General features: G+C 39.3%; 1 protein-coding gene across 25 annotated transcripts in view; it reads right to left on the bottom strand.

The window, feature by feature from the left end:
* LOC114079369 (dual specificity tyrosine-phosphorylation-regulated kinase 4-like) overlaps window positions 1-26845 on the bottom strand; it is a 119665-nt gene that overhangs the window by 34704 nt on the left and 58116 nt on the right. For 12 of the 25 annotated variants that reach the window (XM_071611424.1, XM_071611427.1, XM_071611408.1 and 9 more), the window contains 10 exons: window positions 26443-26523; window positions 25648-25764; window positions 24793-24931; window positions 22041-22204; window positions 19431-19567; window positions 18963-19103; window positions 16803-16941; window positions 14368-14425; window positions 12024-12196; window positions 8634-9632 (listed from right to left, as the gene is read on the bottom strand). In XM_071611424.1, coding sequence (XP_071467525.1) covers window positions 9504-9632; window positions 12024-12196; window positions 14368-14425; window positions 16803-16941; window positions 18963-19103; window positions 19431-19567; window positions 22041-22204; window positions 24793-24931; window positions 25648-25764; window positions 26443-26523 — 1278 coding nt within the window. In that variant the 3' untranslated portion in view covers window positions 8634-9503. Of the gene's footprint in view, window positions 1-7541; window positions 7680-8633; window positions 9813-12023; window positions 12197-14367; window positions 14426-16802; window positions 16942-18962; window positions 19104-19430; window positions 19568-22040; window positions 22205-24792; window positions 24932-25647; window positions 25765-26442; window positions 26524-26845 lie in introns of those variants that run through there. The other 13 variants (XR_011707371.1, XM_071611423.1, XM_071611422.1 and 10 more) reach the window with 10 other exon arrangements.

Here is a 26845-nt window from a genome sequence, read left to right as displayed (position 1 = left end):
TCAAGATGCACCTAGAAATCTATATCTCTAAGCAAGAAATGGGACAAGGGTGCTTGGAGTACTGCATACATGGCATACATTAAGTACATCTGAGCAGCAGACCACTTACTGTTGAGAACCTCACACCCTACCTATACCATTACTAAAACACCTGGCTTATGAGCAAGCGAATCGTTGGTGCAGAGATATCATTAGACCATGGAAACATGAAGATTTAAACACATATATTAAATTATGTAGAGACATTAATGAACAAGAGCAAGTCGTGGCAGCTGCAGTAAAACAGGCTTTAGATGCCAGAGACATTAATGAACAAGGGCAAATTGTGGCAGCTGCAGTAAAACAGGCTTTAGATGCCAGGCCAAGAACATGCTGCAATTGTGAACAAACAGGACATTTTAAAAGGAATTGCCCCATTGGAGGAGGGTTTAACAAAACTAGGTATCAAAGGAGTAGAATACCAGGTATTTGCCCACGATGCCGTAGAGGGAGACATTGGGCTAATGAATGCCGTTCTCAAACCACCATAGAGGGTACTCCATTATCAAAAAACGAACAAGGACCAGGTGTTTATCCACGATATCGTGGAGAAAGGCATCGGGCTCCATTGCCAAAAAAATGGACAGGGGGGCCCAATGCTCCGGGGCCCAAAACCACAAATATACGGAGCACTGGAGGAACCCAGCAACCCCATCAGGGTAGTGCCCAGGACACATTGTCCATCAGATCCCTCATCAGACAAACCAGAGGGAGCGCAGTGTTGGACATCTGCGCCTCCGCCAGAGCAGTACTAACTCCAGAGATGGGAGTTCAAATCATTCCCACAGGGGTGAAAGGACCTCTTCCCAAAGGAACAGTAGGCTTATTATTGGGACGCAGCTCTTCTACTCTAAAAGGACTTATGATAAGTCCTGGGGTAATTGATCCCGATTATGAAGGTGAAATAAAAATTACAGCCAGTTCTCCAAAGGGTATATCAGTAATTTCACCAGGAGATAGAATAGCACAGTTACTAATAATACCCAGCCTACATGATAAATTTTCCAGTCGTACTGTAGAAAGAGGTTCCAAGGGATTAGGCTCCACAGGTGTAGACTGGGCTATGCTTTCTTTAAATTTAGATTCTCGCCCCATGCTAAAACTAAATATTCAAGGACATGAATTTAATGGACTACTGGATACAGGTGCAGACCTTAGCATCATCTCTCATCAAGAATGGCCAAAACATTGGCCATTACAACAAGCCACTCAAACGCTTCGAGGCCTAGGAGTGGCGACTAATCCCCATAGAAGTGCAATGGTATTAGATTGGAAGGATCCTGAAGGATGTGAAGGAACTATACAGCCATATGTATTGGATCATCTTCCTGTAAATTTATGGGGACGAGATGTCCTAGATCAATTAGGTTTGACATTAACAAATAACATCAACCAAAATGCACCCACTATTATGACTAGACAAGGTTTTAGGAAAGGAAAAAGATTAGAAAAACAAGAACAAGGTATAGCAGCACCAATAAAAATAGATCAAGGAACAGAAAGACATGGGTTGGATTTTCAGAAAGGGCCACTGAGACAATAAAAATTACTTGGAAATCAGAAAGACCAGTATGGGTTCCTCAGTGGCCCCTGACTAAAGAAAAGATACAAGCAGCCCATGACCTGGTCAAACAACAATTAGCAGAAGGACATATACAACCTTCTGTATCTCCCCATAATACTCCCATTTTTGTCATCAAAAAGAAATCTGGTAAATGGAGATTATTGCAAGATTTAAGAGCCATTAATAATGAGATGGTTATTATGGGACCTGCTCAATCAGGGATTCCTCAGTTGTCTGCTTTGCCAAAAACCTGGTATGTTTTAGCTATAGATATTAAAGATTGTTTTTTTTCAATTCCAATTCATCCTGAGGATAGTCCACGTTTTGCATTTACTATCCCTGCACTGAATCATGAAGGTCCTGATCAGAGATATGAATGGAAAGTACTCCCTCAAAGGATGGCTAACAGCCCAACTATGTGTCAAATTTATGTTAACAAAGTAATCCAGCCACTTAGAAATCAAAATCCTGAACTACAAATATTTCACTATATGGATGATGTATTATTAGCACACAAAGATAAAAACACATTGCTAGAATGTTATGCCACACTTACAAACTTATTAAAAAATTATAATCTAGAGATAGCAATAGATAAAGTACAATTAAATTTTCCAATTAATTATTTAGGAGTTCTACTATCCTCAACCATGGTCCGTCCACCAAAAATTCAAATACGAGTAGATCAACTCAAATCACTTAATGACTTTCAAAAGTTATTAGGAGACATAAATTGGATAAGGCCTTATTTAGGTATACCAACAGGAGAGTTGGGACCTTTATTTGATATCCTAAAAGGTCCATCAGATCCAAATTCACCCCGAATGTTAACGCCTGAAGCAAGAAAGGCATTAAAAATCATTGAAACATATATGGAAAATATGCATTTGGATAGAATTGATATAAGTTTGCCTTTATTATTTATTGTACTACCAACAAAAAATATTCCTACAGGAGTATTTTGGCAAGAAGGTCCATTATTATGGATACATTTATCTTATTCTCCTAACACTATTCTTACTAGGTATCCTGAGGCTGTAGGACAATTAATACTCAAAGGAATAAAAGCAGCAAAGGGAGTGTTTGGAATTTCTCCCAATAAAATTATTACTCCATATACTATGAATCAAATTGATGAGTTAGCTAATGAGTTAAATACTTGGGCAATAATCATGTGTAAATCTAATGTTTCATTTGATAACCACTTACCATCTAATCCTTTATTGTCTTTTTGGTCATTGCATCCTGTAATTTTTCCAAAAATGACAAGAAAAACACCTATCATGAATGCTCCAAATATATTCACTGATGGGTCAAATAATGGTACAGCAGCAGTAGTTACCCCTGATCAAACTTTTACATTTTTAGTACCCAAACAATCAGCTCAAAAGGTAGAGCTTAATGCAGTTTTACAAGTTTTTGTGATGTTTAAAGATTCTGTATTTAATTTATTTTCTGATAGTCAGTATGTAGTTAATGCTATAGTATCCCTTGAAGATGCTGGTAGGATTTCCCCTTCTTCTACTGTTTTCTCTTTGCTTTCCACTATACAAAGTCTAATCTGGGACAGAAAAGATCCATTCTTTATAGGACATATCAGGGCACATACAGGATTGCCTGGAGCCCTTAGTTTGGGCAATGATTTAGCAGATAAAACTACACATGACATACATATATTCTCTACACTAGAAGAAGCTATAAATTTTCATAAAAAGTTCCATGTCAATGCTAATACTTTACAAAAGCGTTTTAAAATAACTAAGGAACAAGCTAGACAAATAATAAAACAATGTCAAAATTGTGTGACCTTTTTACCACAAGTTAATCTTGGAGTCAATCCTAGAGGATTGATACCTAACCATATTTGGCAGATGGACATCACACACTTGCCAGAATTTGGAAAATTAAAATATTTGCATGTTACAGTTGATACTTCTTCTGGATTTTTGATGGGCTCCCTTCATGCCGGAGAAAAAACTAAAGATGTTATAGCTCATTGCTTACAAAATTTTGCCACTGTGGGTGTTCCAAAACAGTTAAAAACAGATAATGCCCCTGGTTATACTTCTACCTCTTTTAAACAATTTTGCTCAACATTTGGCATTACTCATATAACAGGAATTCCATACAATCCACAGGGACAAGGCATAGTTGAAAGAGCTCATCAAACTATTAAAATGTACTTATTAAAGCAAAAAGAAGGAATTGGGAAGGGGTATATATTCCCCAAAGATAAACTTAAAATAACCCTTTTTACTCTAAACTTTTTAAATTTGGATTCATCAGGACTTAGTGCTGCGGAAAGGCATATGTGTCCAAAAAATGTGCATAAGCCCAAGGTACTTTGGAAGGATATTCTAACAGGACAATGGAAAGGTCCTGACCCAGTAATTGTCTGGAGTCGGGGGTCTGTTTGTGTGTTTCCACAGGGAGAACAGCAGCCGATTTGGATTCCAGAGAGATTAACCAAGGTCCTGACCCAGTGATTGTCTGGAGTCGGGGGTCTCTTTATGTGTTTCCACAGGGAGAATAGCAGCCGATTTGGATTCCAGAAAGATTAACTAAAGCGATTTCTACAGACCAAAAAGAAGATGATTTGGCTCAAATCCATAACAACTGATATCCAAAACTCCAGTTTGGCTATTCTTACATCTGCAACAGAACCAGGATGCTTTTTTCAATATCTATTTTATTATTGCCCTTTGCCATATCATGAAGTTCTATTTTGTTTTTTGAGCTCATACAGACCTAGGTTAATGTTTTGCTGATCAGTTCTATTTTTTGACTATAGAGTTTTTAAACATTGCAATGGAGATTTCACCTGTAAAAAGTTATAAGGCCTTTACTATAATGTTATGTGTTGAATGTATTATATTATGTGTGCACACTTGTGTTTTGTGTTATATGTTTGAATGTATGTATGTCCATATATCATATATGATGAGCGCTCATGATAAAATGGATCCAAATATTTTTTTTTTCACGTGATTTATATGGTTTAATTTAAATTGGGTAAACAACTGTTGAGGATTGTTTTAATATGTAAACAAAAAAGAAGGTTAACAGATCTGTTTGTTTACTTTCACCTTTCCTTTTCATTATATTTAATAATTCTCTTAAAGATAATGTAAATTGTTAAGAAAATTGTTTTCTTTTAGTGCCTTCTGTAATGTTACATAATTTTTTCTTTAGCCATTATTGCCAGAATTCCTATCTTCATCCCAGTGCCGGTGAAGACAATGTAAATTGTTAAGAAAATTGTTTTCTTTTAGTGCCTTCTGTAATGTTACATAATTTTTTCTTTAGCCATTATTGCCAGAATTCCTATCTTCATCCCAGTACCGGTGAAGACAATGTAAATTGTTAAGAAAATTGTTTTCTTTTAGTGCCTTCTGTAATGTTACATAATTTTTTCTTTAGCCATTATTGCCAGAATTCCTATCTTCATCCCAGTGCTGGTGAAGTCAAAGATAAAACCAATCTACAGCTTCTACAATAGCCATCACTGAACTGCTTGCAGAACTTGCCTGGACACATTGTGAGCTCACCTGTATGCATTGTGAACTATCTGTTGGTGCAGCGACTTGTGGTAGTCTTGGGGTATTTTTGCTGATGATGTCACCGGTGGTACAATTTTTCAAAGGAGCCCTCAATTGGCTTAATGTCATGGCATTTTGCATCCTCCTCTACTAGTGATGGTCTAAAATTTGGGGGCCAACAGAGGTGAGGCAAAGAACCTCACCCCCCCACTGGTGCAAAGGCCTATCCACAAGTATAGCTGTATGCTGGACCGGTAGTCAGTGACAGGTATGATCCAATTGCAGTGGTACCAACCTAAGACAGGAGGCTGACGCCTAGAGGTCAGTTCATCCGATGACGGGTAAGGACCATATGTTGAATTGGACTGCCTAACAGACATGGTCCCTAAGCCACATGCTTGTTGTTTAAACAGAGAGGGGGAGATGTTGAGAGCCACAGCTGAAGGGGCCCCAGCAAACTTCCAGCTGCCAGCAAACTTCCAGCTGCCGGCTGATGATTGGCTCACAGCGGCCCCAGCAACATCTAGCTGATTGGCTCCTCGGCCCCAGCAACATCTAGCTGATTGGCTCCTCTGCGGTGATGCTCATTGGACTGTTTCCCTGCCCTTTCAGACCACGGAGCTGCTCATTGGGGGACTTTTTTGGCTCCACCCACGTGACCCAGCCAATTGGCCTCAAGAGCAGGAGGATTGTGGGAGGTGGAGAGAAGCTTGTGTGGGAGAGAGAGGCTTGTGGAAAGCCGGTGGTGGCAGTTGAGGCTCTGAGGGTTTTTCCTGAGAGGCTGTTTTGTTTGGCGTGTGTGCGGTTCTAAAAATAAAGTTAGTTTCTTTTGACAAGTGGCTCCTGATTTTTCCCAGTCAGACTGCGGCACATGGAAATGGAAGGAGACCCTCAGGGTTATACAAAAGTACATACAAGAGGAAGTGAGCGGAAAGGGAAAAATAATACAAGGGGGACAAATGAATGACAGTAGAGGGGACAGAGAGAGAAGAGGGGAGGGGAGGGGAGGGGAGGGGAGGGGAGGGGGGATAGTAGAGGATAGGAAAGGCAGCAGAACACAACAGACCCTAGTATGGCAATATGTAAATCAATGGATGTGTAACTGATGTGATTCTGCAATCTGTATATGGGGTAAAAATGGGAGCTCATTACCCACTTGAATCAAAGGGTGAAATATGATATATCAAGAACTATGTAATGTTTTGAATAACCAACAATAAAAAATTAAAAAAAAAAAAAGTTCACTTGAAAAAAATATATATAGATTAGGAATCAATCTTAAATAAACTGCAAGAGTATAATGCTATTTTTAAAATATTTATATATGTGCATACATTATTTTTGTTAAATAATCTTGTCAAAATAAATATATTACTCAAAATTACTTTCAAAGGCAGAACCAAAACATGAAGATCAGTCCTTATATTGTTGACCTTGAACTGAGCAAGGGAAAGGGCATTGGAATGGAATGGGAAAGAAGGAACATTTTGTAGTACTGAACACTATCCTGCAAACCACAGCACACTGAACTGAGGCTTGGACACTACAATTTTAGGAGTTAAAAAACAAAACAAATTCAAACAGCCTTGAAACAATGAGAAGGGTGAGAGGACTAGAAAAATTGGTTACCAGGTAACTGGGGAAATGGAGGTTGGAAAGGAAAGAGGAGAAGGGAGTACATGGGCAAGACCAGATGACACGGTAGACCAATAAAAGCAATCCTCAAGTAAGTAAAAAGTAGAATCAAGGAGAATTCAGTTAAAACCCCTGTGCTTTAATCAAATGTTTCTTGAGCCATGACTAGGAATACAGACTGAGTCTCTGCGTAGGCTCCTGACCATTGTGATCAATGGCTGCCTGGAGCAATGGATCTCAAACTTGAGCCTCATCAGAATTAACTGGCGGGCTTATTAAACCACAGCCCTGATGCTAGGAATACCTGCATTCACTCATATTAAAATTATTTCTAATAGAAAAGATTGTAAATATTCCAAATGTACACTGACAGGAAGTTGGTTTCCCTAACCGTAGCTCAAATAACCATTTATTAATGGTTTCATTAACAAATAAATAGTGATATATCTACCTAATGGAATAATGTGTAGCAAGCAGTGTCTTTAAGAGAGAGACTTACGTAAAGATACTAATTAAATAGAAAAATCATGGTATAGAATAAAATAAAAAGAACATCACCTTTTTAGGAAGGAGGGAAATAATATTTGGATCTGCACAAGAAACACTGGAAGGATACACAATGAAACTAAGAAACAGTCATCTATGGGTGGGGAAAGAACAATAGGGAGAATTGTTTTGATTTCTAAAAATGTTTATTTATTAGCTTACAAATAAAAGTATGATAAATGAAATTACTATACATAGAACTATTTACGCCTTGGCAAAACAAATAGTACTAATTCATCATTATTATCCAGAATTCATTTGGAATCCTAATGGACACAAAAGTGAAAATTAACCTCTACCCTGCAGGTGGATCAGAAGCATCCAGGGCAAGTTTGAGGAACTCTGTCATCTCTCACCTAGGAAATGGTGTTACGCATTAGATTCACTTTGTATCTCAACCTCATAATCTTGCTGAGATGAAGAATAAAAGAACTGCTGCTAAAGTTACCAAAAATGAAACAACAGTAATTTGATAGTTTTGTAAAGGCACTTCCCACCATCTAATGATTTTGGCAAAAGGAGAAAAATAGCTGTGATGTAATGCGGGACTTCTTTTAGCTATTTGTCAATAAAGACTGCTACAGAACTAACTGTATTATTATAATCACTGGCTTTTGCTTTTAACTTGTGTTGGGTATTTGCCTTCAAACCACTTTATAAATATTACACAGTAGGAATCCAAAAGTTGCATTTTCCCTAAAACTTTTATTAAAATTTTAGAGCTTTTATTAGCTTTACCAAGATTACATAAATCCTTGAAGCAAGTGTTTAAAATTAGTTTGGGGAGTGGAAACTAGATGGATAAAATAGTTTTAACTATTAATCCATTTTCCTTAACCAAAGCTTGGCTTATGACAGAGGCAGAGAAGAGGCGGCAGCTGAAAGGTCAGAGGGATATATTCTGAAGGAGTCAAGAATAACACCACTCATTTTCAAAACTGCAGTGTGATCCACTTCCAAAATACAACATCCAACTCTGCAGGAATCTAAAGACTTATGCCAAGAAGTGAAGTCTTATGATGAGCCATTTATAAGCCCACAAATATGCATCATTCATTTTGTAGTTTATCATACTGTTTTTCACTTAAAAGTTTTTTTTTTTGTTTTTTTTTTTTTAGTCCAGATTTATATTCTGTGGAATTTCTTTAGAAATCATATAAAGCTTAATTTCCCCATTATGTCCTCTTGAGGGATTCAAATTCAACAGTCAATACTCAGTTTGCCATACCAGAGAGACAAATCAAGGGAAATAAGTATTTACTCATTAATATACATTTTCAGAATAAATATGCTTTATTGTACATGGAAATATAAAACTTTCTGATATTTACTCATGAATACAGCTTAATTCTAATTCCTTTACAATTAATTCATTTGCAAACAGAAGATTTCAAAGGTTAGTAATATAGGGACTTTCACTAGACAGTTTGAGTGGAAAAACACTCATAAGGCCAGGCACAGGGTGCATGCCTTTAAAATTAGCAACTTGGACAGTTGAGGCAGGGTGATCATTAGTTCAAAGCCAGTATCAGCAACTTAGCAAGACCCTAAGCAACTTAGCAAGATCCTGTCTCAAAATAAAATATAAAAAGGGCTGGGGATGTGGCTCAAAGGTTAAGCACCCCTGGGTTCAATTTCCGATACAAAATAAAACAAAAACAAAAACACTTGTAAAATAGCCAACTCGTGATACATTTTTTGTTTATATATAGAGCATCCTGGTTGTAAAGGCTCCCCTCAGTTGACCACCCCAATACCTAGGAACCAATATCACAGTAATATAGCAACTACATATATCTTTATAAAAATATTAAATTGCAGATAATTTAATACTGCTTTGCTTTTTTAATGTCTAAATCAATGACTAACATTTAACAAAAAGTAATTGCTAACAGAGGTAGAATAAGAAAGGGCAGTTTGGCTATGCACAGCTTTACTAACTGATCATCTTTAAGTCATCAAATAGAAATTAAATATACTTTATAAAAAAAAAGTTTTATAAGTCAGTTGGAAGTAAAATGATGGCTTGCAAGTGACTGACTGCAAACAGTAACAAAAAACAGTTCAAGGAACCAGGGCCTTCAACAGCCTTGTGTCGGGTGTTCCAGAGCAAGGGCCAACTGCAGGGATGAGGCAGCCACAGCCCTATTCTCTCACTGGTCTTCTGAGTGGGAACCTGATCATTCTCCTGCTCCAATGCATTTGTATTGCCAAGAACCCATTCCCCTTGTGATTTCACCCATCTCATCTCCAGCATGCCATCTGGGACCACTTTTCATTGCCTGTAAGCTCCTAAACCACATCCTGCCCTTTGGTATGGGGACAGGAGAAAAGCAAAATATGAGATTTAGGGTATGGGAAGTACCTTCAAGATCTGTGACACCTCATTAGACACAATGAGATAAACAGATTAGACTTGGGGACTTACCAAAGAACTTCTGTCTCCTGGAGGCCGTCTGAATGAAGTGGGCTGGCGGCAGACCCAGCACCTTCAACAAGAACAGTGTAGTTGGTTCACTCTTGGTGAAGTCACAGATTCAAAGACTGTTAAGAGCTAGGTGGGACTTTGGCCACATTTTGCCTTTTACAGATAAGAACTTGAGGATATTAAGTGATGACATCAAGTCAGTAGCATGGCGGACCCAGAGCTCATGTCTCCAGGGCTGTCTCAGTATCTTAAGATTCACATGCTATTCTAAACATACATCAGCACCAACAAAGGCAAGCCACCTTGATAGCAGCCAGATCTCAATGTCGGTACATGCTGATCACATTGAATTAGGAATGACACACCCCAGCATGGAACACCAGGAAGAGAAGGGAGGGAAAGGAGATACAAATCACCAGAGAAGGTATTTCTTATAAGATAAATTCCTTCTTGGAAAGAAAAGTATAGGCCTACTTATTCACTTTTCTCTACTGAACCTTATAGGAGTGTACAGATAAAGAAATTTATGGGTTGCTCTCAGCCCTAGGTTTCTGGCCATAATCCATGCACAATCCTGCCTTCCTGCTCCTCAACCCTACAGATATCAAGGGGAAACTGAGTCAGTCCTGGGGCAGTGGGAAGCTCAAGCCAGATGCCCCATTCACCTTGGTATTAGAAGCAGGAATGGTTCAGGGATATTTCATAAAATCATTACTAACCTTAGAAGTCATCTGGTCTGACCCCTTCATTTTCCAGTCCAGAGTGGGAAATGACTTGCCAAAAAGTCAGAACAAGGGCTAGACCCCAAATTTACTAACTCCCAGGCCAGTGTTGATTCCACCATAGTTACCATTTCTAAATATTTTCATCTAAATTATTTTAATATTTTATTATTAGTTTCAAACAACAAATGAAATCATTTATATTTAATACTTCTCAAAGGCATGTGTCACTGATTAACTTTGAGACAATCTAGAAAACAGAAATTTAGCTTTTGATTTAGAGAGATTCACGGTCAAACTTTTATCAGTTTATTAGGAAAATCCTAAAATTTGAATTTTTCAAATTTTTAGTTATTTTCTCCATTTTGTCTAATTTAGCTCTACAAGAAAACTTCATTGAAAAAAAAATGAGATGTGATTAATAATCCTGTGATGAGTCTTAGTAAAGCCTTTTTACTGGGAAGTAGTCCTCCCAGGTTAAAAGAGCAAAAGTCATTACTGAACGCTACCTATTTTTTGTCAGAAAATTTCCAATTATTTGTTTCAGCTGATAGGTTGATAAAAATAATTTCTGATGATAGATCATTATTCAATTGTTACACAAAATTCAGAAAAAGTCATAGAATGAGAAAACATAACTAGAACAGCTTTCCTTCCTGGGTTCACATCTTTGGAATCAATGTATTGTAATGGCCTGGTCCTGAGCCTGTTCATTGTAGCAAGAAGTAATGTTGGGGCTGGGTTTGTGGCTCAGTGGTAGAGCACTTGCCTAGCATGTGTGAGGCACTGGGTTCAATTCTCAGCACCACATATAAATAAATAAAATATAGGTCTATCAACAACTAAAAAAAATTTTTTAAAAAGAAGTAGTGTTCACTTACAGGTATAAGAATTAATGGGAAAAAGAGAAAACTCAGCTCCATTTATTCTTCTAAGAGGTATATACAATGTGAAGTAAAATTTCACATTTTATGCCTACTAATTATCTTAATTTATGCACTAGTTCTATTTTAGTGATCTCTTGAGAAAAAAATTCTACACATGGAGCTTATGATAATAAAAATTTGAAGTTATAGTGATTGATATATTTAAAAATAAAGCTATATTAAATTAGAATAAAATTCTATATATGAGGTAGAATTTAAAAAGTTCATTCAAGGAGGAAAAAGAGTTAAAGAAAGGTACAACTGTTAAAGAACTTATTCATGTCCTTTTAAAGGTAGATTTTGGTGGGTATTAGGTCACTCTTTTTTTTTTTTTTTTAATTCTTTTGGCTATATTTGAAAGATTGCTTTAACAGTTTTATTTTTAAATGTCACAATTTACATTAAGGGGGAAATGGCATCCTTTGAAACTATGTAAATTTATAATAAAAATGTTAGTTCTCAAAAATGTACAAGAAGTATGTAACTTCAAAAACACTTTTAGGGAAACTTTGACCAAAGGAAAAAAAATAGTATGCAGGCCACTGCCCTTGATGAGTCTGATGTAGCCCCATGTCAGGACTGAAGCCATCCAAGGACATCAACCAAGCAGGCCTTCCTCCTCACCTCCATGATGCAGGCCAGCTGCTCCACCTCATTCTCCCCCGGGAACAGAGGGTAACCCGTGTACAGCTCTGCCAAGATGCAGCCCAGGCTCCACATATCAATGGCCATATTGTAGGGGTGACCCAGAATCACCTCAGGGGTTTGGTAGAACCGGCTCTGGATATAGGTGTATACTGTTAGGGCAAAAAGAGAAATCTGATGTGGGCAAGCTGGCTTTCTCTCCAGGGCCCCCTCTCCAGGATAGTTTGGCAATTAAAGATGGCAGATAATTTAGAATCCCCCTATCCCCACCTTCTTACCCTATTGAGCTCTGCAAGATGAAAGTAACATCAAAAACAAAACATCATCAAATCCTCACAACAACCTGATGATTGATAAGGAACTCCAAAGTAGGCATTGTTCTGAGCAAGTTAAAGCAGGGTACTTTAAAATACTTTATGTCAGACAAGTTTTTAAAGAAGCAAACCATAAAACTAATATAAACTAAGTTTTCAAACTGTCAGGTGAGCTTTGGAAAGATAATTTCTGACAGTATTGTGATTTGGCACTGGGGGAAGCATATCAGAATTGGAAGTGTACAAAATGCAAAATTTAAATTCAATGTCTATTCAATATATTTATATATATATATATATACATATACATTCATATATATATATATATATATATATATATATATATATATATATATATATATTGTATAATGAAGTACTAAAAGAAAAGCTCAACAAAAATCTCAGCAAATAAAGATAGAAAGAAGATTACATTGTAGGGGGCCTAAATTTTATAGATAAGGAATCTAAAACAAGGGAAATGGAACATTTTGATTTCTCCTATGTTGTGATTTCCTGGATTGAGAGGGGCTATAATCACTTCTTTAATGTTTAGATTGGTTATAAGAATGTAATAATTCTGTAACTTAAAATAAATGTTTGATTAAAACCAACTTTTATACCATGCCTTTTCCAAAATGAATTTGAGTACTATGCCAAGTTCATATATATAGGGTACTTTAAATCATAAATTTAATGGCACCTGTGTGGTGCTTAGCATGTGCCAGGCACTATCCCAAGTGCTTTATGTAGATGAATTCTTCCAATCCTTACAAAAGCCCTATGAAGCAGGTACAATTTTTGTCTCAATTTTAAAGATAAGAAAACTGAGGTTAAATGAATTGTCAAGGTCATTCAGCTTCCAGTGAACAGAGCTGGGAATTGAAACCAGGAAGTCCAATTCCAGTATCCATACTCCATAGTGCCTCATAGTCAAAGATAAAAGGAAAGTCAGGAGAAATATAAAGGAGGACGTTACAGTCAGAAAGCAAGTATACAGTAATTGCAAACTCAGTTCTGAGCATCCTGGCAGCCCAAGATAAATAGCAACTAATAGGTTAATACAGTCGCCAATATCTAAAAAGAGTAAACATACAAGTTCTTTATGGGGAGCATTGTTTTCTGGATGGAATTCTTATAGGATCCATATAGAAAAATATATTAAGGAGATAGGTCCTCCAAAGTGGTTCTGCAGACTATTTGGGAATACCTATCCGATAGTCCTTTCTGCAGCCTCAGAGGGCTCCCTCTGACACATTCTGACACCAGGAAGGCTGGTCCCACAGTCTTTTTGTGTGTGCGTGCCATTAATAGAGCCTGTGTATCTTCCCAATCATTCTACCTATTTTATTTTACTTTTTTTTTAATCTTTCTGTCTCTTACATTATACATAAGCAACCCAGGACAGGTAATATTTCATGTTTTGGTTTTGGTACCCAAACCAGCAAATGATGAATACCAGAAAATAGACATTTGTTGAATGGTACATGTTTTCTACATCAGTCTTGACAGAAGCCAAGTTAATTGATCTTAAATCAAATCCAATAAAGGTTGATGCAAATGTGCTCCAGGGCTACTTCCTGCATTCTAGTTTGGAAAAAAAGTACAAAGCCTAGAGAAGCTAGGATAGTAAATCCCAAACATTAGAATGCCTGTTTTCTAAACTGCAAACTCCTGTGCACTCTCCAGAAATTTAGTAGGGTGAGGTCCTGGAAACTATAATTTTTCAAAGCCCCAAGGTGTTTCTGATACACATGTAGTTAGTTTTGTGACCCAATGTTTATTGGTAACTTCATGTCCACAGAATATAAGATCTTTAAAGAGCCTCTATGGTATTTGAATCTAATTTCTCATTTTATAGATGAGGAAACTTAGGCTCAGAGAAGTGAAACACCTTGTTCAAAATCATACTAGTAACCCTGGATGGCTGGTCCTAGATTGGAACCCAGGTAGTCTTGTGTGTAAACGAAGAGAAATTGCAATGGGAAAACTCAAGACAGTGGGGAACCTACCTTTCTGGTGCTCATAACAACTGGACCCAAAGTCAATAACTTTAACTGCGATTTGGCCCTTAGCACAAAGAGAAAAAAGACAGGTCAAGTTTATAAAAATTAATGTTGTCCAAGGTGCTCCACTTACTTAAATGCTCATCCCTACAGGGCCTAGTTCAAATCTGACCACCTTCAAACTCCTCCTCTGGCATCTCCTCCACATTCCATTGTACTCTCTTGCTCTTATTTCCCATTGATTTGTAGTCTACACCTTCTTTGGATTCGTTATTCACTGTTTTGCATGTATCTTTCCCCATATTGATTATGTAACTCCTGAAGATGGTGGGTTTATTAATATCTTCTTCCACACCCAGTTCTGTGCCTCACTTGCCTTACAAATATCACTGAATTGGTTTAATGCCCCTGTACACCTACCACTATGACAATAAAAAAACATAAATAAACAAATAAATAAATAAGTAACTAAATAAGTTAGATTGGGGTTTGTGTGTCTCACACTGACTTTGGGGAACCCATGAAATGACAAGGTCGAGCTTCTGGGCTATCCTTTCAGCACTGGCTGAGATTGGAAGATTAAAGTCCTACTTGTGCCTCAAGGATCTCATGTCAAATGAATGGATCATGTGATTGCGTGCTGAGTACATAACATGGCACATATGACATAGCAGGCCTCTTCTGAAGCCTCTGGTACCAAAACTAAAAATTCAAATTTGCTCCATGGTATCTTTTCTAAAGAATGTTTGTGTTAATGCAAGGAGGATAATTAGCAGAAATCTTAAAAGAATTTCTAGTGAGTCTCTAGCCCAATGGAAAGAAGACCCCTTCACTAGATGGGGCTGGCCCTTTGTTATGATAAAAGCCCAAAGTTTGCTGTGTGGAAGGCTTAGTCATCAGCCTATGGCACTGTGGAGAGGTGGTAGGTCCTTTAGGAGATGGGACTAATTGGAGGAAGTTAGGTCACTGAGGTTGTGCCTTTGAAGGGGATATTGGGACCCTGTCTCTTTCTTTGGTTCCCAGCCGCATGAGGTAACAGCTTTGCTCTGCCATGAACTCCTAATGCCAGGTTCTGCCTCATCACATGGTTGAAGCCATTCAACCATGGAGTGAAACCTCTGAAAACTGTGATCCAAAACAAATCTTTCCTCTTTGTAAGTAGTTTATCTCAGGTATTTTATCACAGGGACCAAAAGCTGACTACCATACCCTCTCATCTCCCATCTTTTTGGTAGAAAGAATTCCAGGGAAGGGACAAATGCAATGAGCGATCATAGCTCATCCATACTAACCATGAAGTCCATAAGAATAATTCCCTGATTCTTTACTCACAAAATACCCTGCTGGTTGTGTGTATGTTGTCCAAAGGGATGCACATATTTGGTCTACTTGATATACTTTGTCAAGGAAATCTGTTACTTTATATTTTAGCCATTAAGTGTCTTACAGATTTCCTTGGTGAAAGTCACTTCCCTAAGCCCAAGAACCATGGGCATTGTGAATTTTTGGAACCGCAAAGCTAAAGGTTAGGAATTTGGAAATGCAGAACAAAGCAATGTCCTCCCATATCTTTACAATATTAAGTTACAAAAAATATCCTCAATTTTATTTATGAGTAACAGTTTAAAAAAATTAAATCATGTTTGGGGGTGCAGAGAAGGGAGTAAGGAACTTAAGGGATATTCACCTTGTGAAGGTCAGATTACTTTTGGAACGAGCGTTCCTCACATGTTGTCCTTAGCTACCTCTATAGTATACTTCTTCATATTGGCAATCATTGGCTCATTTAACAAGCATTTATTTATTGCCTTCCATTATTCTCACAGGCACCATATTAGGTCCTGGGGACATAACAGTCTGACCTTGGGAGAGCTTGCAGTCCAGTGGGAGACACAGAATGAGCTAAGAATACAATACTAGCATGACAAGTAAGAAGGGCACAGCCACTGAAGGAGAGGAAGTGGTCTGAGGTGGGCCATACCTGAGGAGCAACACAGAGTATAGTGGATCTAGTAAGGACTTAGCAGAGCAGAGTAGTAGAATGATCCATCTACGTGAATGGCACAAGCCTCTGCAGAACAGATGAGGGAAAACTCTAGAATCCAGCAAGAATTCTTAAGAACTATAAGCGACTAATGATTGAAAGGGCAAAAGTGGGTAAACCCAGACCCCCACAACTACTTGTGGAACATCTTGATGCTCAAGACAGCCACCACCCACCCCTACCACTTCTGCAGGAAACCCCTCTGGTTCTTAGCTGCCTCAAGTACACTACACCTCTCTTAGTCCTTCCAAAATGTGTGCCTCAGGCTTCACTGCATCTCACTTAGCCTATAAGCAGGAAATTTAGGGCTGCCACTCTGGAAGCCCTGGCCATGCTGGCTGCCCTAACTGCCACTAAAGAGAACCTGCTCTCCTGGCAGGACAGAGGTTATACTCACAGGCTTGAGATCACAGTGGATGATTTTCTCTACGTAAAGCATTTGCAAGCACTTCAATACAGAGAGCGTGAAGCGCCGAACTACCGATAGACTGAAACCTTGAAAGCTATTACTCTTCATCAACTCATACAAGTTGATTCTGGGAAAGACAGAAAAAGTGATGAGTATAAAAAGTATCCAAGTTTGAACCTTCAAGTAATCCTGTGTTATCTGGATTCCCTTCTAGAAGCAAGTAAATCTCAAATCAGTAGGCAAGGTTTTTCTTTCTGATAAACTGAGCCTTCTCAGTGACTCAGGGTAGACCCAGATTGGCACTCAAACATGCTGGATTCTCCAATGTACCCCGATTTCTTACATGACAAAGCCACTTAAGTACTTCATTTACATGTGTGGGTTCAGAGATTGGATCAAATTTCTATAATAGTCATAGTTCTCAGGCCCTTGGAAGGGCCCCGGAAGCCCACTAGTCACTCAACCAAGTCATTCCTACCCTGACCTAACAAGATTATCTAAATATTGTAGGTAAAGGAGAAAGAGAGTGTGCTGACAAGAGCTAAGGTAAATGAGGGACTCCTACTCTATTAAAGACAAGTGTGGCTGCTTGGTCCCATCTAACTGTGGCTTTGCTATAATGAAGGCTGGCTCTTGCCAGATAATCCTCAGTTCTCTAGAGAGGTAGAATCCTGAAATATTATATAAAATCATATTCAATTATATGAAATCTGCTAACTTACAAGTCTTGGAAACTAATGCCAAGCATTTTAAAAAGAAAAACTTGTTTGTAAATTGCCAGTTTGTGATCTCTGTGCAAACTGTGAGACAAAGATAGGAAGGAAAGAGAAGGACCTAGAAATGACTCTGCAGGCTCTTCCTGATCTTCCATTTCTAAGATTATCTAGCCTTGGTGGTATTTAGAAAGCCATATTTTTTGTACCAGGAATTGAACCCAGGGACACTTAACCACTGAGCCACATCCCCAACACTTTTTTTTATATTTTATTTAGAGATAGGGTCTCAATAAGTTGCTTAGGGCCTTGCTAATGGCTGAGGCTGGCTTTGAACTTGCAATCCTCCTTTCTCAGTCTCTTGAGCTGCTGGGATTACAGGTGTGCACCATTGTGCCTGGCAAGCCATTCATTCTTGAGAGGTACAACAGAGAAATGCCATCCTGACCTGGGCACCTCCACCTTACTAGGCTTAGGATTCTCCTTCTACACACTGGCCTCTCTTGACCTCACAGAGCCCTTTTAAAGTACAATGATGTCCTAACTGGGCATTGTGATTAATGGGCAAGAAAGGCAGCCTGGACTGTCTGTTTTGCTCCACAGAAGATGATGCCGTGTTGCATATGGTAGGATAGAACACATTTTGTAATTATCAGAGATGGTGAGGGGAGTGCCCATGCTCCCTCTCAAATATAGCCTGTTCCTAGAACCTCACCATCAGTGATGGTGTCGTGGGAGCACCAAGTACTAACTCAGGGAATCCAGAAACATATGTCTTCTAAGGGTTCACCCTGATTTTTCTCCTTTGCTAAATGTCTTCTGGGCTTGTTTAAATTGCAGCATATTGACTTCTCAGAGAGAAGAATAATCAAATTAGCATGCATTTTCCCATTTAGAATGCTTTTTCAGTTCCAATATTCACCCAAATGATTTCAATCTATTTAAATCAAGACTCTGCTCTCTTACCCAAAATATCTGCCCTTCTCCTTCTTTACTCAGAATTAAAGTCCTTTTCCCACTCTGATCATCCAGCTTCCTGTTCTTTTAGGTTTCAGCCTCTATACCATAGAGATGGGAAGCCAGTGTGTGGGGAACATGATAGCAAAGAAAGTCCTTTTAAACATGTTTCAATTTAGCTCTTGAGGGCAGAGGCCTTGTTTTGGACTTTCCACCTACTCAGTACTTAGTCCTCAGCACCAGGGAAGCACAACATGAGTATGCTGGCAGATAACAGGTTTACTGAGGAATGGGGTGAGATCTCCGTTTTGGGTCCCGTTCTCCTCACTCCTGGACCTGCTAGATAACTGTGTGACTGCTATGTCTACACTAGTCACTAGATATTCACGCCCAGAAAAATCTAGTTTTATGACTTCAAAGTTTTTCTTCAAGTTCCCTTAAGCAACTTTTCAAAAGAAAATGAATCAAAAAGACTGACCCCAAAAGTTCAAAGGTGATGCAGAGGTGATTCCAGAAGTAGAAAAAGTCCTTCATGTGTACCACATTGTACTTGTTGTCTTTATCCTTCCTTCTGAGGACTTCCAGGATCCTCAGCTCCACCAGGGCCTGGTAGTGAAATCTGAGGTGATTGGGGAGTGGCAGGGAGGGTGGGGAATGAGGACAGAAAACACAGGTATCATGTCATAGTGCAGCAATTAGCCCGTTTTCTCAGACCCTACCACAACCCCAACAGAAATGTCTAACACCGCAGAAAGCACTAATAACTCCACACTCTTACTTCCGCTTTGCCCCTTCATGGACTCAGACATGAAGAGAGAGAAATAGGAAAGGGAGAATGAAGAGAAATATAAGAGGAAGAGGCAGAGGCAGAAAGGTTTAGAGTCCTGAAGCAGCTAGAAGCCAGGCAATCCATCTTCTATGGCCTATGTCATCCATGGAGCCACACCTCTTTTTGTTCCTGATGATTTTCAGGGCCATCAACTCATTGTTTTTGTGATCCAAGCACTTGGCCACCTGTCCAAAGGACCCTTTTCCAATCATCTCCAGAACCTCGTAGCGGTAGGCAATGTGGTCATGCAGGACCTGCAGAAGCCAGGCCAGAGGTGAGGAAAAGAGCCAGACGCTAGATCATGGGTCACTCCTTGGAGGGGAGTGGTTCTGAACTCCCACCCTTCCTTCTGTTACTGTAGTGATTAGGTGATCTCCTGGATCCAAGACCACCCATGTGGTGCCAGGGGCAGTTAGTTCCACAGGCTCCATCCATGTCAAGCAGTGAAAAGAACATTAGTTAGTCTTTGGAAATGTTGGGTGCTAGTCCCAGCCCTTGGTTTCCTGCATGTCTTTCTTGGGACCTAAAAAGTAAAGGGGCTGGATAAAACTGAAAGTTCTTTCTATTTTGGACATTTCATGACTCTTCAAGTTCAACATCAGCCCCCTTTTAGGGGAGTTCTATCTCTGACCCTTGATGTGATTCTATCAATCAGAGAAGGCTTTATGCCTGTTCTGTTCCTTCCTGACCAGATTTGTTCCTCTCTTATACTTATTCATATTTAGTCCCCTTCTGAAGTTAATACAGACTTCTTGGTGAGAGTAATATTTTCTAAGAGCCAGAATCACCCATGACTATCCTTGTGCAAGAAACCAGGTGTTTAGTTAAAACCACAGGAAATTTTCCATTAAAGACTTGAGCTAAGTGGCTTCAAATAAGTCACTTATGTACTCCGAGCTAGAGTGACCGCATCTGTGAAGATGAAGATGAGAATCTGGATAAGATGATTTCTAAGGTCATCAGGCTCTTGATCTCAGCTTTCTACAATTACACATGAATTTGAAAGAGGTGAGGGATGAGCGTGCACAAGTTTTCAGGTTGGTTTGTGACTGTGTGTTTGAGGATAAAGGATTATTCACAAAGAAGAATCAACACCATAAATTTGAGCATGTAAAACATTTTACTGATACATCAGAGAGGGTTAGTCTAGACTAAAAGGCCTTTCATGAAAATGGGACAGAATCTGCACAAATTTGGCATATATTTTTCAAGAATTTACATTTATCTTCTTCATGTCATCAGTTTGGTTGCCTCATAATTATTGGCTTACATGTCAACTTGGACTTTGGTTGTGCTTACTTGACTCACGATAGTTCCCTTTGTATTTTCAGAGTCTAATAGATTCCAAGCTTATGACAGGTGCTCAGTAAATAATTTTACAATTAACATTTGTTGTGAGAATGTAGTTATCATTTGTTTAGGAATTATATATTTGTGTATATGCTGGAATAAAATAGGAATAAAAATTGGAGCTTACAGAGAATGCACATTATCCCTCTCTCCCCATGCAAATCATACTTCTCTAAGATTTGGGACTAAAGAACTGAGTTCCAGTGAATTCCCATAAAGGTAGTATTGACACCCCAGCTAATTTCTTAGAGACTCTAGACTCAGGTAGGGCAAAGCAAAGGAAGGAGCAAGGAGTGAGGGGTTGTGGACATGTGGTTGAATTGGAGAAAATGTTTATATTGAAGATTCTTAACCAAGGACCCATTAATGCCCCAAAGCATTGCACATACACAGCTTAATGTTTCTGGGATGAAGATACTCAAAGGGATCCTTGACCTAAAATTGTTAAAAACCAGGGTTCTAGATGAAGAGTGAGTGATAAAATCACATCCTTGCTTCTTAGAAGTGTTACCTAAGGACCTGTGGTATAGGCTTCACCAAGATGCTTTTCAGAAATGCAAAATCTCAGATCCCACCCCAGACCTGCTAAACACAAATCTGCACTTGAACAGAAACCCAAAGTGATTTGTGTGCATAGTCAAACTTGAGAAACATGATGTTAAGAAAATTTATCTCTTCTATGAAGCCCTCAAAGATTCATATCCTAAAACCAAGTTGTGATGGAATTTCCAGAAGTAGGAAAGTGCAGACAGCTCACAGCCTAGTGGACTAAGTGTCACTCATGCAGGCATCCTCAGAAGAGGGGGTCACTGTCCAGATTTCATCCTCAGGCGAGAAAGAAGCATTACCCTGGGATCCCCAGAGGTACAGTCAGAAAAAGAGGAGTCTCTGCAATCAATTTTTGAAAAATGGAATGAAGTAAAGCACTGTGCACGAGGGACACTACAGTGACAAAAACTATTCTTATCTGTGGAGGGAATGACAGCTGCTATAAAACAGAAAAGGAGCCATGAATAGGCTTGTGTGGAGGAGACAAAAAGGGAGATTGAGGGGCAAGTGCATCTTACTCCAGTCTGATCTTTTCCAAGGGGTCCAGGACAGTGCAAGAGAATAGCCTGTGAGAGTTCACTCAGGATGCAAACTTGTTATCCCAAATACCCTTGAAGAAAATCACCATTCTGTTAGAAGATTTTGCATACTAAATTTCATGTTTAAACAAGGTGTTTATTTGGTTTAGCACTCATTAGCATCTGTTGGAATGTCTAGTTCCTGTCATCTCAACACAAAACATTATAAAATATCCCCTTTTGCTTTCCTTTCCATACTCTCTGTTGCACCCAAGCCACCTGAGGTCACCATGACCTCCTCCCTCATCACCTTCAGATAGGAGCCATGTTCATCATCAAAACTTGTCTTGCTGAATTTCTCTGGAGCCACATTGAGTTTCTCAGCATCAAGCCCCAGGGACCATAACTCTGTGTAGCCCAGGATTTCACTTTGCTCATAAGGAGACAGCTTACTCTTAAAATTCTTTAGGGCTTCTATGTGAAAAAACAGGATAATTGTTAGTTAAGTTGAGGCAACAAGGGTATTACCGAAAGTGCAGATGATGTGATGTCTTTTCTAGTTCATGAGCCTTTTCCTCAAATAGGTGGTTTCTTAAAGATAATGCATGGAGAATATTCCCACGAGGAAATATAACAAGGATAAATGCCAAGGTTTTGGAACTATTTTAAAAAATTCAATATGACAACACAAACATAAGGGAAAAGAGAATTTAGTGCCCCAAGAGCTATGGGTTGCTGCAAAATATGAATTATTATTATTATCATTATTATTATAAATATTTAAAATAATAAGTCCAGAAGTAAAGCCTATAACAATAGTGTACCATTAAGGTGATATTTGTCCAAGTTCATGTGGAATCAGGTCAGACAAATAGTTTATTTTGAGAAGGTTTGAAAACTACAAGTTTTCTGGACCAGGCAGGTGACATAAAAGCAACTTTAAAAGTCCAGTGGTATAGTCCAAGGAGAAGGATAGCTGGGTCAAACTAACAGTGGTTCTAGTCCCAGATTTCCAAGGAATCTCCATTCTGCTTTCTAAATTGGCTGTACCAATTTGCAGTCCCACCAGTAATGTATGAGTGTACCTTTTTTAAAAAACAGCATACTATAGGAACACAGCCACATCCATGTTTATAGCAGCACAATTCACAATAGCTAAACTGTGGAGTCAACCTAGATGCTCTTCAGTGGATGAATGGATAAAAAACATGTGGCATATATACACAATGGAATTTTACTCAGCAATAAAAGAGAATAAAATCATGGCATTTACAGGTAAATGGATGGCATTGGAGAAGATAATGCTAAGTGAAGTTAGCCAATCCCCAAAAAACAAATGCTGAATGTTTTCTCTGATATAAGGAGGCAGACTCATAGTGGGTTAAGGAGGGGGAGCATGGGAGGATTAGATGAATTCTAGATAGGGGAGAGGGGTGGGAGGGAAAGGGAGAGGGCAGGGGATTAGCAAGGTGGTGGAACATGATGGACATCATTATCAAAAGTACATGTATGAAGACTCAAATTGGGTGTTAATATACTTTATATATAAACAGATATGAAAAACTGTGGTATATAAGAATTGTAATGCAAAAAAGTACATGTATAAAAGCATGAATTGGCATGAACATACTCTATATACAAAGATATGAAACATTGTGCTCTATATGTAATGCACTTCTCTATCGTGTATTTAAAAAAAATAAAATCAATAAAACTAAAAAAAAAAGAAAAAAAGTCCTGTGGTTACTCCCACTCCGGCCTGCAGGGGAGCCAGCTAATACTTCAAACCATAGAGGAAATGCTTGTTAGTGCCTCTCTCATCTACATGAGACAGATCACATGAGCGTTTGTGTTAGGGCAAGGGGGGCCAGGTGGGGAGTGAGATTCACACTTGAATAAAATGAAGAGTACTCAGAGACAGGAAGCCAGGATCAGGGTAGGAGGCACCATGTTATTTGACAAACTGCTGAAAAGTTGAACTGTGAGGAGAAAGAAAGAAAAAAAGACATAGAGCACAAGGCCACTGTCTTCATATACCCGAAGAGCAGTCATGTCAAAGCTAAATAAGGCATGTTCCTTGCCCAAAGGACAGAATCAGGACCCAAGATAGATGGAGGCAGATACCATCTCTGTAAAGGCAGAATGAACTCAGAACTGAAATCATCTCCTGGCAGGAGGGTCACTCCTGAGATCATTTAAAAAGGACAACAATTTCAACTTCAGCACTGTGGCAGAAAAGCTGTGAGCAGTGGACAGTGTTGGCATATGGTAAGTGCTAAGTGGACTTTGGTTCTCTTCCTTTGAATCCTAAGAGGTCATGAAATCTCTGAACTTCGTGAGGAGTGTAGCTCCTGCCAGAAGACTGTGTGTGATCTTTCAGACCTCACAATAGACAATTACCCAGGCTTAATCTGGCAGGCTCCACAGAGGCAGCTGTCTTCCCACACCAGACTTGGTCCACAGCCTGAGCTTGTAGTCTCTGACCAGAGCTGCAGCTGAGGACCAAATTCTCCTGGCAGGCGACTGATTCTCTAAGGCATCTGAGTCTGTCTAACCCAGAAGGCCCCACTCAGAGCCCTCTATTGGAGACCCAGCTGAGGCCTGCCTCAAGCACCTCTGCCAAGACCCCCTTGTCAAGAGAAAGGCAGAATTTTCAGGACACTTTACTTTCAGTATTCTGGACTTGTCCACTCCTAGCTCCTCCCCACTCACTTTCCTTTGTTCCTAAGTCCGTAAAATGACAGAAGTCTTTCGTTGGGGCTCCCCAGGCAGTGAGACAGTGCCCTCTGTCTGCACTAATGCATCTGACGCTTACCTTGAATAGTTCCAAGGTAGGTAATAGAACAGTGTGATGCTGGTACTTCCTCTTACCCAACCTCTTGTTTATACTGTTTCAGTAAGAGGGTAAAGGCTTAACTTCTTTCATTTTGATTTGTAGCCTTAGTTGACTACTCCAACATATGGCCACTAGGCCCTCTCCAGGTCAGCTCAGCTCTTAACACTGACCCCCCCGCCCCCAACCACCGCCTATGCTGCTACTGCCCACCCCACCAGTGTCATACCTGCTGCTGTCAGAGGCACCTTGTGCTTCTTTGGTGGTTTCTCTTCTACCTTGTGTTCATGAGTCTTCATGCTAGGGTGGAAAGGTGCTTCTAAAGCCTTGTACTCAGAGGCCAGCTTACGACTGTGCGTTTGAATTTCCTGTCCAAGGAAAGAAATTGGTAATAAAGAACTACTTCAACTTCTTCTGGGGGACATAAACTATTTATATGCCCCAAAACACTCACATCCAGACAGGATTTGTCCTACCTTTCCAGGGAGAAAACAGTAGTTAAGAGACAGTAGGTTTTCTCCACCTTTCTCCCAAAGGAAGTATCTAATTCTCATCTCTTGCCCCAGGAGACATGCACATTAGAGCATACAGTTGACAACCCCAGGGGTGTGTCACTGTAGAAAGAGATGAGAACAGTTTTTATCATTGCTCTTGAGGAGGCCAGCTCCTAACTAGATAAAGTAACTTGCTTAAGGACATGTAAACTTGAATTTATATAACAACACCTCTTACGACTTTCCTACATAGTATCTTATTGGGTCCCTATAAAAAAATGGTAGATGACATGGAAGGAAAACAAGATTTTGTTTTCTTCTATCATTTACACACCACAACTTCATTTTTCCTTTCCTCAATGAATCATCCCTGACGACTCCCTAAAGGCCCACTTTGTAGGTAAGAGAAAGTAAAACGCATATTTACCCAAGTTCATATTCAGTACAAAGAGTGAGAAAAGGACTTTAACCCAACTCTTTAGCTGCTACTCCTTTCCCCCACCTTCCTGGACTTTTCTAGATGTGGTTCTGAACTGAAGCTAGGTCTTTCACCTGTCTGCTCAGGAGCATGTCCACTGCCCTGTACTCACCCGGGACAGCACACCAGGCTTCAGCAGAATTTTGTTGCTGATGTGTGGGAGGCTGATCACATTCTTCTTCTCCTTGGTATCCATAAAAGGGAGTGAAGTAATGTTGGTGTTTGTACCCTATAGAAGGAGAAATTGGATAAGGTATAGAAACCTCAGATAAGAAAATTCTCCAGAGGTCATTTCTTCTAGACTCCTCCCCACAACAAGGATGAGCCTAAACCCAGATTTTTGGAGGGAAAAAAAAAAGAAGATTCCAGGGAGCAGAGTAATCTAGCACACAGGATCTGGGGTTGACTCCCCATTCCACCACTCACTAGCTGTAGACACTGAATGGGTCACATTGATTCTTTCTCTCAGCCTTAATTATTTCATCACTCTCAAAAATGGGACCTACCTCATAGCTTTTGTGAAACTATGTAGAGTATTCCATAAGTGATAGCCATTATTATTCTCATTCCAATATTTTACCTTCCAAACATGGGGAAGGCCTTTTTGCTATACAATGCAAATCTTTCTTGATGCAACAAAAACTCCCATTTCCTGTACGGCTACTTTATAGACTTGACCTTCTCACTTGGGTCACTGCCCTCCTACATTGATTGATTAACTGATTGGGAAAGAGATAATCTAACTATCAACAAATAGCCATGTTTAAAACTGTGTGGAGAGAAGCATGGTGATATGGATAAAGGGCTCTCATTGTCATGCTGAGTTGGCCAAAAGTGCCTGTAAAAAGCTATTTCTTCCATCCACTGCCCTCGTCCTTTCCTAAAGTCACTAACCAACACTTCCTACCTTATGCAAATGTCGGGTCATTTTGAGGTTCTTGATCTTGGAGGGTGGCTTCTGGACTTGAGCCAAAGGCTTATTTTCAACCTGAGTCAAGTAGAAGAAAAGTGTAATAAGGTCCCAAGCCACCTGGACCTTTATTTCATTTCCTTACAATAAGCAAGGTATACTTGAAGCCAGCTTTCCTGATCCCAAGCTAGGAAGAGTTCAAAGAAGCTCAAAGAAGTACTCAATGCATGAAATGAATTACTACCCACAAATAATCTTTCCAGAAGTGCTAATGATGGATCCACTTGTCTTATGATTTTCACACCTTAAAAAATCAATATATCCTTTCTTCCAACACAGTCTTAACCAGCATCCTTGTAGATGGTAAGGAATAGAAGTAGAGCTAATGTTATCTTGCTCT

Source organism: Marmota flaviventris, chromosome 4 (assembly GCF_047511675.1).
Source record: "Marmota flaviventris isolate mMarFla1 chromosome 4, mMarFla1.hap1, whole genome shotgun sequence".
Classification (NCBI taxonomy): Eukaryota; Metazoa; Chordata; class Mammalia; order Rodentia; family Sciuridae; genus Marmota; species Marmota flaviventris.
The sequence above is the reverse complement of the archived record's forward strand: the minus strand, read 5'-3'. Positions and strand labels throughout refer to the sequence as shown.